The sequence below is a fragment of the Cnephaeus nilssonii genome, assembly GCF_951640355.1.
Source record: "Cnephaeus nilssonii genome assembly, chromosome: 21".
NCBI classification, from domain to species: Eukaryota; Metazoa; Chordata; class Mammalia; order Chiroptera; family Vespertilionidae; genus Cnephaeus; species Cnephaeus nilssonii.
Window position 1 is genome coordinate 5322359 of NC_137092.1, and position 14783 is coordinate 5337141.

Genomic DNA, 14783 nt, shown 5'->3' on the forward strand with positions numbered 1-14783 from the left:
TAGTGGTCACCATAGTTACAATGTTCTTGTGAGTTTCACTTGTTTTGGCAGCACTTGCTGCACCTCCCACAGCCCATTAGCTACCCAGGAAGGATCTAGGGAGTGTCATAAGGTCAAGCTTAATTATGCTAAGAGGGCTGTGTCCTCTAAACTGGGACTTGTTTGTGGCTTTGCCAACAGGTCAGTCCGAGGCTTAACCCTATAGCCGCTCCCTACACTCTGAAATCAATAAAAATACTGATTATTAAGAGGCTGGAAGTCATCCTTGGCTCTATCCATGACCACACCTGGACATTCATCACACCTGGACATTCACCACACCTTGACCTCTTCAAGCTGACAGTTGCATCTGTTCCTTCCTACAGCTAATACCTTAGCTTACTCTTTGTCATCTCATTTTTTTTTAATATATTTTATTGATTTATTACAGTGAGGAAGAGAGAGGGATAGAGAGTTAGAAACATCGATGAGAGAGAAACATCGACCAGCTGCCTCTTGCACACCCCCTACTGGGGATGTGCCCGCAACCAAGGTACATGCCCTTGACCGGAATCGAACCTGGGACCTTTCAGTCCGCAGGCCGACGCTCTATCCACTGAGCCAAACCGGTTTCGGCTCATTTCTTCATTATACCTAATCTCACCTCCCTCCACCAGATTCTAAGTCCCACCGAGATACAGACCATGTTATACATTTTCAGAATGAGTTTTAAGTCAAACTGACCTTACATCCTAATTTGACTATTCCTCGCTAAACTTCGGAAATTTACCCTCTCTGAGTGTTGATTCATTCCGCTGAAAATGAGAAATCAGGTAACACACTCTCGGTAAGTATGCATAGTGTACCTATTGTGGATCAAGTACCTGTTGGAGTGAAAAAGACAGATAAAGGTCCTTCTCCTACGGTTCCAGTCCAGCAGGCGCGCCAGCCATGCAAGAAATGACCAAAGGTTATGCTATGTACTATCTTGAGCCTGATGCTCAAAGTAGGATGAAATATTCAGAGAGCTTGGGAGAAAGAATTGTATTTTGCATATAAAAGGAATCAATATAACCCTGGCCAGGCAGCTCAGTTGGTTAGAGCAGCACACTAATAATGTTCAACCCAAGGTTGCAATGAATTCATAAATAGGTGGAACAACAGTCCTACCCGTTTTGACTCAGGGGATAGAGCATCGGCCCTCAGACTGAAGGGTCCCGGGTTTGATTCTGGTCAAGGACACGTTGCAGGCTCGATCCTGGCCCTGGTTGGGGCGCATGCAGGAGGCAACCAATTGATGTGTTTCTCTCTCACATTAGTGTTTCTCTCTGTCTCTCCCACTCCCACTCTCTCTAAAAATCAATGGAAAAATATCCTCGGGTGAGGATTAACAAACAAAAAAAAGTGGAACAACAAAATGACATTTCTCTCATCTCTATATCTCAATCTATTTCTATCTCCCATCTTCTCTCTCTAAAATCAATAAATAAAAATTTTAAAAAAAATAATAAAAGGAATGAATGTGAACAGTTTGTGCCTGGTTAAGATACACAGATTCTTTGACCTCCTTTTGAGACAAGGGGTCTGCCTCTTCATCTGTTGAATCTGGGTGGATGCTGTGATTTCACCAGTGAAGTGCCGGTTTCAGGCCCAGGTGTGAAGAGACTGGCAGCTTCTACTTCCTGTCTCTCGGAACACCTACTCCTGGCATCTGGATGCTAGGCTGCCAGGCACAACAAGCAGCCCCACCATAGGCCCACGTGGAGAGATGCCAAGTGCGCCCCACCCCCACCCCAGGCTGCCAGCACCAACCTGTCTTCCAGCCACGTGTCTTGGAAATGAATCCTCCAGACTCAGTTGAGCACTTTAGCTAACTGCCCGAGGGCCCCTGAAGCCACTTTGCCCACACCCCCAGAGCTGGGCGTGTCTGAGAATTTCCTCCTCGGTAGCGTTCTTTCACTGATGACTGACTGGTATGGGTATATAAAAACCAGCTCCCTTGCCTTAAGTTTGGAACAGCAGTGGGGTATAATTTATACTCAAGAATTCTGACCCTACTTTTTTTAAAAAATATATATATGTTTATTGATTTCAGAGAGGTAGGGAGAGAGAGAGAGAGAGAAACATCAATGATGAGAGAGAAATCACTAATACTAGTAGGCTGCCTCCTGCACACCCCACACTAGGGATTGAGCCTGCAACCCTGGGCATGTGCCTTTGACCCGAAATCGAACTGTGACCTCCTGGTTCATAGGTTGATGCTCAACCATGAAGCCACACCAGCTGGGCCGTGACCTCATAATTTAATCATGTCGCTAATAGAACTTCCGTAAGAACCCTGAGCACCGAGGTTCACAGAGTTTCAGGTTTATTTGTTGTTGTTTTTACATCTTCACCCAAGGATATGTTTATTGATTTTAGAGACAGGAAGGGAAAGAAACATCAGTGGAGGGAGGAACATTAATTGGTTGCCTCCCACATGCAGACGGACTGGGGACTGAACCTGCAACCTTTTGATGTACAGGATGACGCTCCAACCAACCGAACCAACCGGTGAGGAATTTGCATCTTTTATAATAAAGGATATCCTTTATAGTATTCCTTGTGATAATAAGTGAAGTGTTGTCCTGAGTTCTGTGAGCTGTGATGGCAAATTATTTAGCCTGATTTTGGGGAGGGGGGGTGGAGGTAACAGGAACCCCCGATTTGTATCCAAGTAGGACAGAAGAAATATGGATAACCTGGGGACCCACCTCTTATGATTGAGTGTATTCTTGTGGGTAGTCTGAGCCCTTAACATGTGCAGTCTAACTCCAAGTTGTTAATGTCAGAACTGAATTAAACGAAAGGACACATCCATCTGTCCAAGGAGTTGGTATGGGGAAAGAAGCCCTCACACATTTGTTGTTAACTTTTGTGAGAGAGTTTTCTTTTAAATATTTACTTAGTACCTGCTAAGTGTCAGTCATTGTGCCTAGTACTGGGAATGATTAGCGGGAAGGTATAGAGCCTCCCTCTGGTGGCCTCAGGTGACAAATAAGCAGACAACTACAGTATAGGCAAGCTAGTACGCAAATTGTATGGCTTACTGGTTTTTCCTAGCACCCTTGAAACAAATGTAAGTACTGTAATAGTAACAGTACACATTACCTGTTCTTTCATGCCTCAGAGCCTTTGCCCAGGCTACCTCTAACTAGACTATCTTTTCCTCTCTCTTTGCCTAGTAACTCCAAATAATTCTTAAATTTTAACTCATACCTTTGCAATCATAACCAAAGAAGCAGGAGTAGCTTTATCCAATACCTTTGATTATTCAGAATAGCCTACCAATCGGGCCGGATTTTTAGTTCTTGGTACTTTATACAATGGCTTCTTAAGTTACTCTAGATTCATGGTGGTTTTGAACAATAAAACGTTCAGAACACTAGAACATTTGTTATTTTAGTTACACATGGCAATTATTCTAATTATTTACTCATTTATTCAATCATGAACACCAACTACTTGCCTGTTGGCTAGGCTTTTGTTTCTAAGAAAATTGATGGAAAATCAAAGCAATTTTAAAAAGTATTTTATTGACTTTATTTATTTTTAATATATTTTATTGATTTTTTACAGAGAGGAAGAGAGAGGGATAGAGAGTTAGAAACATCGATGATAGAGAAACATCGATCAGCTGCCTCCTGCACAACCCCTACTGGGGATGTGCCCGCAACCAAGGTACATGCCCTTGACCGGAATCGAACCTGGGACCTTTCAGTTGGCAGGCCGACGCTCTATCCACTGAGCCAAACCGGTTTCGGCTCAAAGCAATTTTTAAGAGAATGAAGTTGGAACATTTAACCTACCTAATTTCAAAACTTGTTATAATACTACAATAATCCAGATAGTTTGATATTGGTAAAAAGATTAATGGGACAAAATGGAGTCCAGAAATAAACCCATACATGGTGGGTCAAGTGATTTAAATTTTTTTAAAATATATTTTACTGATTTTTTACAGAGAGGAAGGGAGAGGGATAGTTAGAAACATTGATCAGCTGCCTCCTGCAAACTCCCCGCTGGAGATGTGCCTGCAACCAAGGTACATGCCCTTGACCGGAATCGAACCTGGGACCCTTCAGTCCGCAGGCCGTCGCTCTATCCACTGAGCCAAACTGGTTAGGGCTAAATTTTTTTTTAAATACTGATTTTAGAGAAAGGGAGAAACATTTTTCCCCATTTATTTATGCATTCATTGCTTGATTCTTGTATGTGCCCTGACCAGGGATGAAACCCACAATCCTGGGGTATCTGGACAAAGTTCTAAGTGAGCTAAACGGCCAGGGCCTAAGTTTAGGTATTTAGCCAAGAGAAACAAAAACATGTCGGAATAAAGACTAATACACAAATGTCCATAGCAGCTATCATTTGTAATAGCCCAAAATTAGAAACGGGAATGGCCATCAATAGATGATTGGATGCACAACTTGTGGTAAAACCATACAATGTAATACTACTCTGTAATAAAAACAAATACCACATAACCAGTTTATACAATCAGTAAGAATGAATTTCAAAATGATGCTGAGTCAAAGAAGCCAGGCAAAAGAGAACATAGTGCTTCAGTGGCCCAATTCCTACCCAGCCATTACTCCCCTCTAAGCTTATCTCCTGGCTCTTGTCAACCGGAATGTGGACTCTCTAACACGCCTTGATCTACCCTACTTCTTTCTATATTCAGCCTCTTCCCTGCCTATCAAACTGCCCAGTCCATTACCACCTGTGGAAACTTGTGCTTTTTGTAGCCTTCTCTTAACTCCCAAGCACCTTCTCTAGGTTGACAGTCGCTTTTGAGAGAAGACAGATTCTGATTCATTTTCACACTTTTCCCCCAACCTCCCCCCGCCCTCTCTCGCCCCATTTCGGTGCCTGGCCCAATGTTTACCACTCGTTCTGCCTCCAAAGAAGGTAAGAACTCGGGGAGAAAGGACCGAAAACGCATCTAACAAAATGCCTGGCGCATCTACTAGGCCCTCCAAGTATAGCAGCTCTTCTAATGCTTAGCCCGGCAAGATGTCATCTCGATCTTACAGTTTAACTAACAAATTTAGACTCAAAAGCAAGACCTCTGGTCGGACAGTACGGCCCGAGGGAGGGCAAAAGGCCTTGCATCGCCATCTCAGGGAGGCGTGAGGGCCACCATCCCTCCCAGAGAATCTTAAAACTGTGGCCTCGGGAGGCTCAACACACTCGGCATGATTTAGGGGCGACTTTGCAAGCACATAGTCACGCGAGCTCTCCCGTGCCCGGTTTCGAGAGGGGAGGCCGGGACCCCAGTCCCGATACTAAAATATTCGAAAATATCCGAATTGGACCCCCCACGCCTCCCTCGGACTCCCCAACTCCCAGAGGAAATGTGAGCGTCGGGAACAGGGGGACCAGGGGGCCCCCGCAGCGACTGGAGCGAGCCCCGAACGCGCGGCGGAAGCCGGAAGAGGACGGGCCAGCCCACCCGGGCGCCTCTGATTGGCTGCCGGCGACGCTTGGAACTCTGGGGCCTGTGGCGTCACCTCCGCCGGCCCGCCATCTTGTTCCCAGGGGCAGTTGGCGGAAGAGATCGTGCTCCCCCGGCCGCCGGCTCGCCTTCAGCCGGGATTTCTCGCGGCCAAGCGTCTCGGCGTCTGCTCTCGACCCGGAGTCCATTCGTTGGCGTCCTCGTCGCCCTCCCGTCACCCGGCCGGGGCACAGCGAGGCGGCCCCCCTCTCCCGACGGCGTTCCATGGAGTAGGGTCCCGGACCGTTGTCCCGAAGAGCGATCGAGCTTGGCCCCCTCCCCCCCCCCCCTTGTCCCTCCCTCCTTCCTTCCGCCGCAACATGGCTAACAACAGCCCCGCGCTGACAGGCAACTCGCAGCCGCAGCACCAGGCGGCCGCGGCCGCGGCCCAGCAGCAGCCGCCGTGCGGCGGCGGCGGGGCCACCAAGCCGGCGGTCTCGGGCAAGCAGGGCAACGTGCTGCCGCTGTGGGGCAACGAGAAGACGATGAACCTCAACCCCATGATCTTAACCAACATCCTGTCGTCGCCTTACTTCAAAGTGCAGCTCTACGAGCTCAAGACCTACCACGAGGTGGTGGACGAGATCTACTTCAAGGTACGAAGCGTCTAGGCCTGGGCCGGGGCTAACTTCGGAGAATGGCGCACGGAGGAAACGGGCGGAGGCGGCCCCCGAGGTCTGAAGACGTGGGGGTCCGGGGAAGGTGGGGTGGGCATGGGGGGAAGCGGTGGCTAAGTAGTCTGCCGGGGAGGGGGGCAGACGGGGGCCGCCCTCTTTTCCTTTTCGGATGTTTAGGGCCGGGGAGAGGCCGCCGCTGGTGATCGCTCACCCCCCCTCCACTCCCCGCACCTCCTGCCCACCCCTGGGGGGGGGGGTGGGAGCTGGACGACACGGGTGGGGGAGAGCAGGAAAAAGGAACGGACGCCTCTCCGGTTCGCAGCTTTAAAACTATTCCTTTTGATGGTGGATCTCTACTCGGCGCCAACTTGTTGGTGCTTCTCCCGCTCACCCCGAGCCAAGGGCGTGTATTGACTTCGGTGTTGGCCTCGTGTTGTTGGTATTTACTGTCCAGACAGGGAAATGGCCGGGGCGGGAGCGGGGCGGGGGGAGAGGTGCCGGGGCGAGAGGTGTACGGAAGGCCTGGAGATTTTCCCAGCAGGAAGTCAGGAGGAAGTGGTCTCTGTTACCTGTGCGTTGGGCTTACTGGAATCCTCCGGGCCCTGGGCTTCTGCGGCAGGGTCGGTGCTGGCTTGGCTGTGCTGGGGAGCTCACCTGGCGCCTCCTCACTGCACTCTTGTCTCAGTTCTTGTTTCGTTAGCAGGATTGACTCAGTCTTGCAGCGAGGCTCGGAGCAGCCCAGGGTCGCAGGTAGAGGTATGCACTATTAATCATGCTCAATCGCCATAAATGCATTTCCCTGGGTTAAATGGACGGCTAATTAGATTATTTTGGCCATTGGTTTTGGTCTTGACTTTACCAGCTAGATAGGCTTTCTCCACGTACCTGCAATTATGTAGTGTTGTTTTTTTTTTAAATCTTCCGGGCCTCCTAAGGTTATATTTTAAAGAGTATAACAGCCTTGACAATCCTTCAATATTTTAGCTAGAGCATCTAATATAATACAATCCGTTTTGTCTGTATTGGCTATTAAAAACATTTGACAGACCACGTATTTTCTGTGAGCTGAACGTTTCTGTGGAGGTGTTAATAAAAGTTAAAATTTTAATTTGCTGTTCTGTCCATCTTTTTCCACTTAAGTGACTAGGTTATTGAAAGATTCTTTTTAATCAGTTGCTTTCTATAGAAAAATCACCTTGAGAATACAGTTCAACTGTGGGTCTAATAAGTACCCTGGAATTTTGATAGCCTTTTGCAAAGTATTGTAATACTATCAACTAGGTTTTTTCATTTTTTTTAAAGGTAAGGTCTTTTTCAGCATGGATACAGTGTGGTGACTATTCAACCCTTAGCTTTATTTACTAGTAAACTTCAAACAGTTGAAAATTGGGTTCCTGCTCTTCTTGTGGCAGGTTCTGTTTAATGTCAGACAAGTGTTAATGTGATAGAAAAAGAGCTTGTTTTCAAATACTGTGTTTTGAAACACGTCAAGATTCTACTAGAAATTATTTAAATTTCGTTACAAAACTAAAGCTTTCTTATCAAGACATTAGATCCAATGATCATGGAAATGTGTAGGCTTACAATTTTGTAAGTCTGTTTTGTATTGCCTCCAGCTTTGGCTAGCCTTTAAGGAATTGAAACATCTTTGATGCCACAAGCTGGGGGAATGAAGCAGTAAAGCACAGGGCCCAGCTGAGCAAAATAGAGTAGTCCTTTACACTACATGCCTGCTTTTCCGTCAGAAGCCACCGAGAGAGGCTAACATGTAACGTGGGTGGAAAGAGAGTTTTAGAAATACATAGTGAAAGAACAGGGTTTTATTTTGCATTTAAGAAACAGTAGCTCTTACCTTCCTAAAGGGCCTTCTTGAGTTCTATCTTTTGTAGAGCTAATAATCTTTCTTTGTTATATTTTAGGTAAAATATGTGATTTTTATAGGGTGCCCACCTTAGCAAAGATGACACTGAATCTTTGGGTGTACTTAGTGTAATGACTAATCACATTTATTCAGTTTAATTGGTTCACATAATTAGGTTGAAAATAAATTATACACTGACCAGCAAGAATGTTCTCTGTAGGTGTGGCTGTAATTTTTATCTTTAATTAGGAATGAATGTAATGTCTGATCATGTTTTAAAAAATGAATGAAATTCCAAAATTTTGCATCAGAAATAACTTGTTACTGTTTTAGCATACTTTCTTCAAGTCATTTTTCTTTATTTTAGTATCACCATAAAGTTGAACTATTAAGGGTATTTTAAAGGTTTTTTGAAATAAATACTTAATCATTAATACTTTTTGCTTTAATTAGGAGTTTACGTATATTTTAAAATGAGAATTTTTGTTTTTTTAAGCAACTCATAAGAAGCTATAAAGTTGGTATTCTATCAAATATCTTTTACAACTACATGAGACTGGAAATGTTTGGCTCCACGTGCACCAGCTCTCTACAGAGCTAATGGATTTCTACTCTGTAAAGCTGTCGTTTTGTTAAACCCTAGTAGCTTATTGGTGCTCTCTATATCATCAAAGCAGTTTTTTAAAGTTGGTTTACAATGCTTAACATGTGTAAACAAAATATGTACATCGTGTCAAAATACCCAATTCCAAACTTTTGGAAGAGCTGCTCTCTCAGCGAATTGGGTTTACTTTAATTATACATGTAAAAAATGTGAAGTGTGAATGTTTGTTGTGTTCCTCTTTTCTATTTTCAGGTCACACACGTTGAACCATGGGAGAAAGGAAGCAGGAAGACAGCGGGCCAAACAGGGATGTGCGGAGGGGTAAGTAGAAGTACGTGCATTTTTCAGTTTTTCTGTGTCTGAGAACTAGATTATACTTAGTCAGTTACACGCTCTAATGATAGTTAGTTAGCAAATCTTAGAAGTTTGGGTTTTTGTTTTGTTTATTTTTTTAATCTAAATTCAAGTGTCATATGAATAGAATTAGGAAAGTTATTTTTTTAAGGTTCCATTCTTAGTTCTGGATTATATCTTGTTAATAATACCTATCAGGATTACTCAATTGGTGTTAAGTAACTCCATTAATTATTTTACTCCTTTTTTTTTTTTAACTCTTTCCTAAAGGTTCGAGGTGTTGGAACTGGAGGAATTGTTTCTACAGCTTTTTGCCTGTTATACAAATTATTTACTCTGAAGTTAACTCGCAAGCAAGTGATGGGTCTCATAACACACACAGACTCTCCATATATTAGAGCCCTTGGATTTATGTACATAAGGTAAGCATGTATTTATCTACATTTTCATAAGTATCTCATTTTAATTCACATGAGCCTAATCTGTCTTTTGTAATTCTAGGTACACACAGCCCCCTACAGATCTATGGGATTGGTTTGAATCCTTCCTTGATGACGAAGAGGTATGTCAACAAGGGTAATAATTAGTTTTTTTTTTCTGATTATACTCTCATGTTTTTAATCTTTTATTTATTGGAGGTATAATGCCTTCCGGAACTTTCTGTAGCTAAATTTATTTCACTCAGATATTTTAGGAATTAATGTCCTTTTACTAAGACTTGGCTTTTATATATATTAGGTTAATTTTTCTTGACTTTTATTCATTTTTAAGTTTAAATGTTCTTTGATTATTAAGATTTTTCTCTTTCTAATTATGTTATGTTTATGGTATTGATCTTGACTTGTACAGTTGATAGTGATTTTTTAAGGTGGACCATGCTCAAGATTAAAGTGATAAGACATGCTCATAGAATACTAATCATAGCTTTTTTCCCTGAAACTTTTTACTTCTTACCTTCTAACTTCTTCCAAATATTAATGTTCCCGCTTGCATAGAAGTGCAGAAGTGAAGAGCTGGGTGAAACTTAAATAGGCCAAGAGTTAAGATGACTTGTTCAAGGTGACCAAAATATTTCAGTTATAGTTTTCTGACTCCTGTTATACTCTACATACTTAAAAGCTAGTAAGTCTTTTTGAAAATTATTTTAGGTTTTGTTTTCATTATAAATCTAGTTTGCCATTCAAGCTTAACAAGACTGAGTTTGTTATATATGAAAAGAGTTACTTTAGGAAACTTTGTCAGATTTAAATCATAAATGTTTTATTAATATGCTTACATAGTGAAGCCCAAGAGCTCAAAGCAGACTTAACAGAGCTTTATTGTCCACATATCTACCCTTACCACTGCTTTATGTTTTAGTAGTCCTTTTTATTTTATTTTATTATTAGTATGTATGTTTTAAAAATATATTTTATTGATTCTTTACAGAGAGGAAGGGAGAGGGATAGAGAGTTAGAAACATCGATGAGAGAGAAACATCGATCAGCTGCCTCCTGCACACCCCCTGCTGGGGATGTGCCCGCAACCAAGGTACATGCCCTTGACCGGAATTGAACCTGGGACCCTTCAGTCTGCAAGCTGACGCTCTATTCACTGAGCCAAACCAGTCAGGGCTAGTATATTTTTTTAATTGTCCTTGTGCCTTTAAGAGCCAGCCTGTATTCAGGAAAGCCCTCCTAAACTGAGAGGGAGGATGCTGTGTGTCCTGCCAGACTTCCCTATTACAGAGGAACAGAGGGGAGTAGAGAGAGCATAGGCCAGGACAAGTCAGTGGTCCCTTTTTTACGGGTTAGCTAAAGAATTTGTTGAATTAAGGGATAGGTGTAATAGAAATCTTTCTAGTTGTGGTTATTGTACACACCTTAAAAATTCTCTTATATATCGCTTCTCGGCCTTTTGGCTAAGATCAAGTGTAGTGTCTGTTCTTATCAGTTTAATATCTGATACATCCTCTATCTGAGGACAATATATTAAATGGATTTTTGAAGCTGGGAGTTGGAATAGGAGCTTGCTCCGTCCACTCCACGCATCGACCCGGTATTGCAGTACCTCCAGGAACGGTGCACCAAAAAGAAAAAAAGAAAAATTCTCTCATATAAACATGGAAAAGTTTTGTCTGCATTTTTTGGGGCCTATTTACGGGGTTGTTCAGTATTTCAGAAGAAGCAAAAGGTGTGTGTTCGGTGATAAACCACAATCTTTTAAACTTTTTCTTTTTAGATGAGATTTTTTTTAGGCTGAAACACTTTATATTTAAAAAGTGTGTGCCTTTTCATAATTGGTATCATAATAGGTATGTTTCTGAATTCTTCTGTGTAATCTGTTTTTTATTGTGTTTACAAATCTGAGGATCTCTATTTAAGCTAACTTATTGTTTTCTTCCTTAGATATCTGCAGCGATTATATTTGGAAATACTGTATATCTGAACACTTAAATGTGTGTGAGTGCAAGCAGTTTTACCTGTAGCTCTTGTTTTCCTGTTTAGATAACAAATCTCACTTTCCTTGTGTGCTTGCACTATAGGTTTGGGACTGACAATAGCTGACTAACATGTCCTGAGCTGTGAGAGGGCATAGCAAGAAGGCCTTCATGCGGTAATGACCCTTTTCAGAGACAATGGTCATCATGGATTATGCGTTTCCAATTATTTGTCCATTTATTTATTTTCTACATGACTAAATGAGAAACCTCACTGCTTCATGGCAGTTGGTTTGCTATTGCTTCCAGCTTTATTAGGGCTTCATTTTATATTAGGGCTGTCGAAAGATAGTCTTAGACAGGGACTGTCTGAATAGCTCCTATGTAGCTAGGTCACAGCACTAGGAATGATGTGTGCAAACATTTCTTCCACAGAAAGCAATGTATACTTAGTAGGTATGTGGAATGCAATTTTAAGTTGATTGTTCCACATAGTTGAGTAATGTAAGGGACTGTTTCATGTTCTTACTGAGCTCAGTTCTCTCTGCCCAGGAGGCTGCAGGATTTGTTTGTACCTGCATGCACACACTTAAGCCCGAGTATTTCTCTTATCATTCATTACCAGAATAGAAGGGTACAAAATTGTCCTGTTAGATTTTTTTTTTTGTATTTGAGAATCCAAAGATGGTAATTTTTTTATAGTATTTATGAACATGTTAAAATAATTTTATTGACGGCTAGGGTATCTTTTGTGTTTCTGTAGGACCTGGATGTGAAGGCTGGCGGAGGCTGTGTGATGACCATTGGAGAAATGCTGCGGTCTTTTCTCACAAAATTGGAGTGGTTTTCTACCTTGTTTCCAAGAATCCCAGTTCCAGTTCAGAAGAATATCGATCAACAGATTAAAACCCGGCCTAGGAAAATCAAGAAAGATGGGAAAGAGGGCGCTGAAGAAATAGACAGACATGTTGAACGCAGGCGTTCAAGGTAATTAATTCTTGAATTAAGCTTAATTTAAAAACATGGTTTATGCAAAGGTCCTTGAGAGCAGTGGCAAGTTCTGTTTATAGTGTTCATTTTATGAGTTTGTCACTTTTCCTCCCCAAAGGTCATTTTCTGCCTTTCATGCCATCTTCAGCAAAATCATGTATCTGTAAATGTGAACAAGCAAATTTTTTGCTTTAATCATTCTTGATATATTTATGTAAGCTAGGGATTTAAATTGATAACACTGGGGTAAGTTAAATTTTTTATAATATGTTTTAATTGAGATTTTTTTTCTTTCTTTCCTCCCTCTTTCTTAAATATTAGGTCTCCAAGGAGATCACTAAGCCCACGGAGGTCCCCAAGAAGATCAAGAAGTCGAAGCCATCATCGGGAGGGCCATGGGTGCTCTAGTTTTGACCGAGAATTAGAAAGAGAGAAAGAACGCCAGCGTCTAGAGCGTGAAGCCAAAGAAAGAGAGAAAGAAAGGCGAAGATCCCGGAGTATTGATCGGGGCTTAGATCGAAGGCATAGCAGGAGTAGGGAAAGGCATAGAAGTCGGAGTCGGAGTCGTGATAGGAAAGGCGATAGAAGGGACAGGGATCGGGAAAGAGAAAAAGAAAACGAGAGGGGTAGAAGGCGCGATCGTGACTATGACAAGGAAAGAAGTAATGACCGAGAAAAGGAGCAAGAGCGATCAAGAGAACGGTCCAAGGAGCGGAGAAGTAGGGGCGAGGTGGAAGAAAAAAAACATAAAGAAGACAAAGATGATAGGCGGCACAGGGATGACAAAAGAGATTCCAAAAAAGAGAAAAAACACAGTAGAAGCAGAAGCAGAGAACGGAAGCATAGAAGTAGGAGTAGAAGTAGGAATGCAGGGAAACGGAGTAGAAGCAGGAGCAGAGAGAAATCCAGTAAGCACAAGAGCGAAAGCAAGGAGAAGTCCAATAAGCGCAGTCGGAGTGGCAGTCAAGGAAGAACTGACAGTGCTGAAAAAAGAAAACGGGAGCGGAGCCCCAGCAAAGATAAATCTAGAAAGCGTAGCGGCAGCAAAGAACGTGCCCACAAACGGGATCACAGCGATAGCAAGGACCAGTCTGACCAACACGATGAGCGAAGGAGCCAAAGCGCAGAACCCGAGAGCCAAGAAAAACAACAAAAAAACAAAGACGAGACTGTGTGAACATGCTCTGTGAACGTGGATCACATTGAACCTATAAATCTTTGATTAAATCTGCTTTTTCCCCTCCCGAGTTGAGATTGTTGCGGTAGTGCGTACTCTTCAAGCTCCCGTAGGCTGCATTTTCATTTCCTCTTTTGTGTAGGGAAGTGCCTTTGTAATCCCATTTATTGCATTGATGTTTTCACCCAATTGTTGAGTTTGATACATGATGCACAGATTGTTCCTGCATTTTTACTGTTTAGTTTTTGAGATGTACAGTCTGTACATATGTCCTGAAAATGTTTTAATTTCTTTGGCATGGTTGCCATGTTGGTTAAATTTGTATAAGGCAATAAACTGCCACTAATTCTATTTTTGTTTTGTAGGTGTGGGATTATGGTTTGTGTACTGAAGTTTAGCATGGCTGTGCTTTTCGTAATAGAATGCTAAAGACTTTGACAATGGATCTTGGATGTTTATTATAGGAAAATGCTTTCGATGTACATGAAGGCAGCAGCAGTTGTAGGATTAACATTCTTGTCCACTGTATATTATCTTGGAAGACTCTTGTTAATATGTTATACTTAATATTCTCCACAGTTAACTTTAGAGAGAATTTATGAGTAGTTTCTGATACAGAGGTTTAAATTAGGCTGTGATTTGATCAAAAGTCCTTTTAGCATTCTACCTCAAAGGGACACTGTTAGTATGCCTAAAATTTATTCACTTAGTTTTTTTAATTGAAAAAATACATGACATGTATTTTTTTTAATTTCTCAGATTTTAAAGTACTATATTAAAGGAAAAAAATGTCTAAAGCCCAGCATTCTTGCAGCAACCCTATACTAACATGAAATTGGGAGAGGGTGGGGCAGATGAATAGAGAACTAGATTCAAGCCTCAAGCTTCCAAAGCATTTTTATAAATGGAAAATACTTAAATTATAAAACAGCTTGATATAGTGTCCTTTTTTTAAAATTCAAAACTTTTTTATTGATAATGAAGATTGCTGTTTGAGTTTTTAAACTTAATGTAGAACAGAGAAGTATTAAAAGTAATGCTATGCTGCATTATTTAAGATTATTGGCAAATTATTTGATAGATTGTTCTTATGACTTGTATTCTGATTACAGAGAAGGATCATGAGTGTGGAATAAATACTGGATTAAATCCTTTATCCTGGGTGTTGACTTTTCCCCTATGTGTTAATATTTTTTAAAAAGTATTTTTGTGGAAATGGGTAAAATGTTGGTAGAGTCACACTGTA

At 42.0% G+C, this 14783-nt stretch overlaps 1 protein-coding gene across 5 annotated transcripts; it reads left to right on the forward strand.

Moving 5' to 3' along the window:
- The first annotated feature begins 5522 nt into the window (after window positions 1-5522).
- On the forward strand, window positions 5523-14693 carry PRPF38B (pre-mRNA processing factor 38B). Of its 5 annotated transcripts, XM_079760885.1 has the most exons (7): window positions 5844-6111; window positions 6836-6888; window positions 8850-8918; window positions 9222-9373; window positions 9453-9513; window positions 12134-12357; window positions 12682-14693. In XM_079760885.1, the coding sequence occupies exons 3-7, from the start codon at window positions 8907-8909 to the stop codon at window positions 13535-13537; spliced, it is 1305 nt and encodes a 434-aa protein (XP_079617011.1). In that variant the 5' UTR covers window positions 5844-6111; window positions 6836-6888; window positions 8850-8906; the 3' UTR covers window positions 13538-14693. The 5 variants fall into 5 exon arrangements, with proteins under 5 accessions (XP_079617008.1, XP_079617011.1, XP_079617009.1 ...); XM_079760882.1 differs by lacking the exon at window positions 6836-6888 and having other exon boundaries at window positions 5523-6111; XM_079760883.1 differs by lacking the exons at window positions 5844-6111; window positions 6836-6888 and having other exon boundaries at window positions 8850-8928.
- Window positions 14694-14783: the final 90 nt, after the last annotated feature.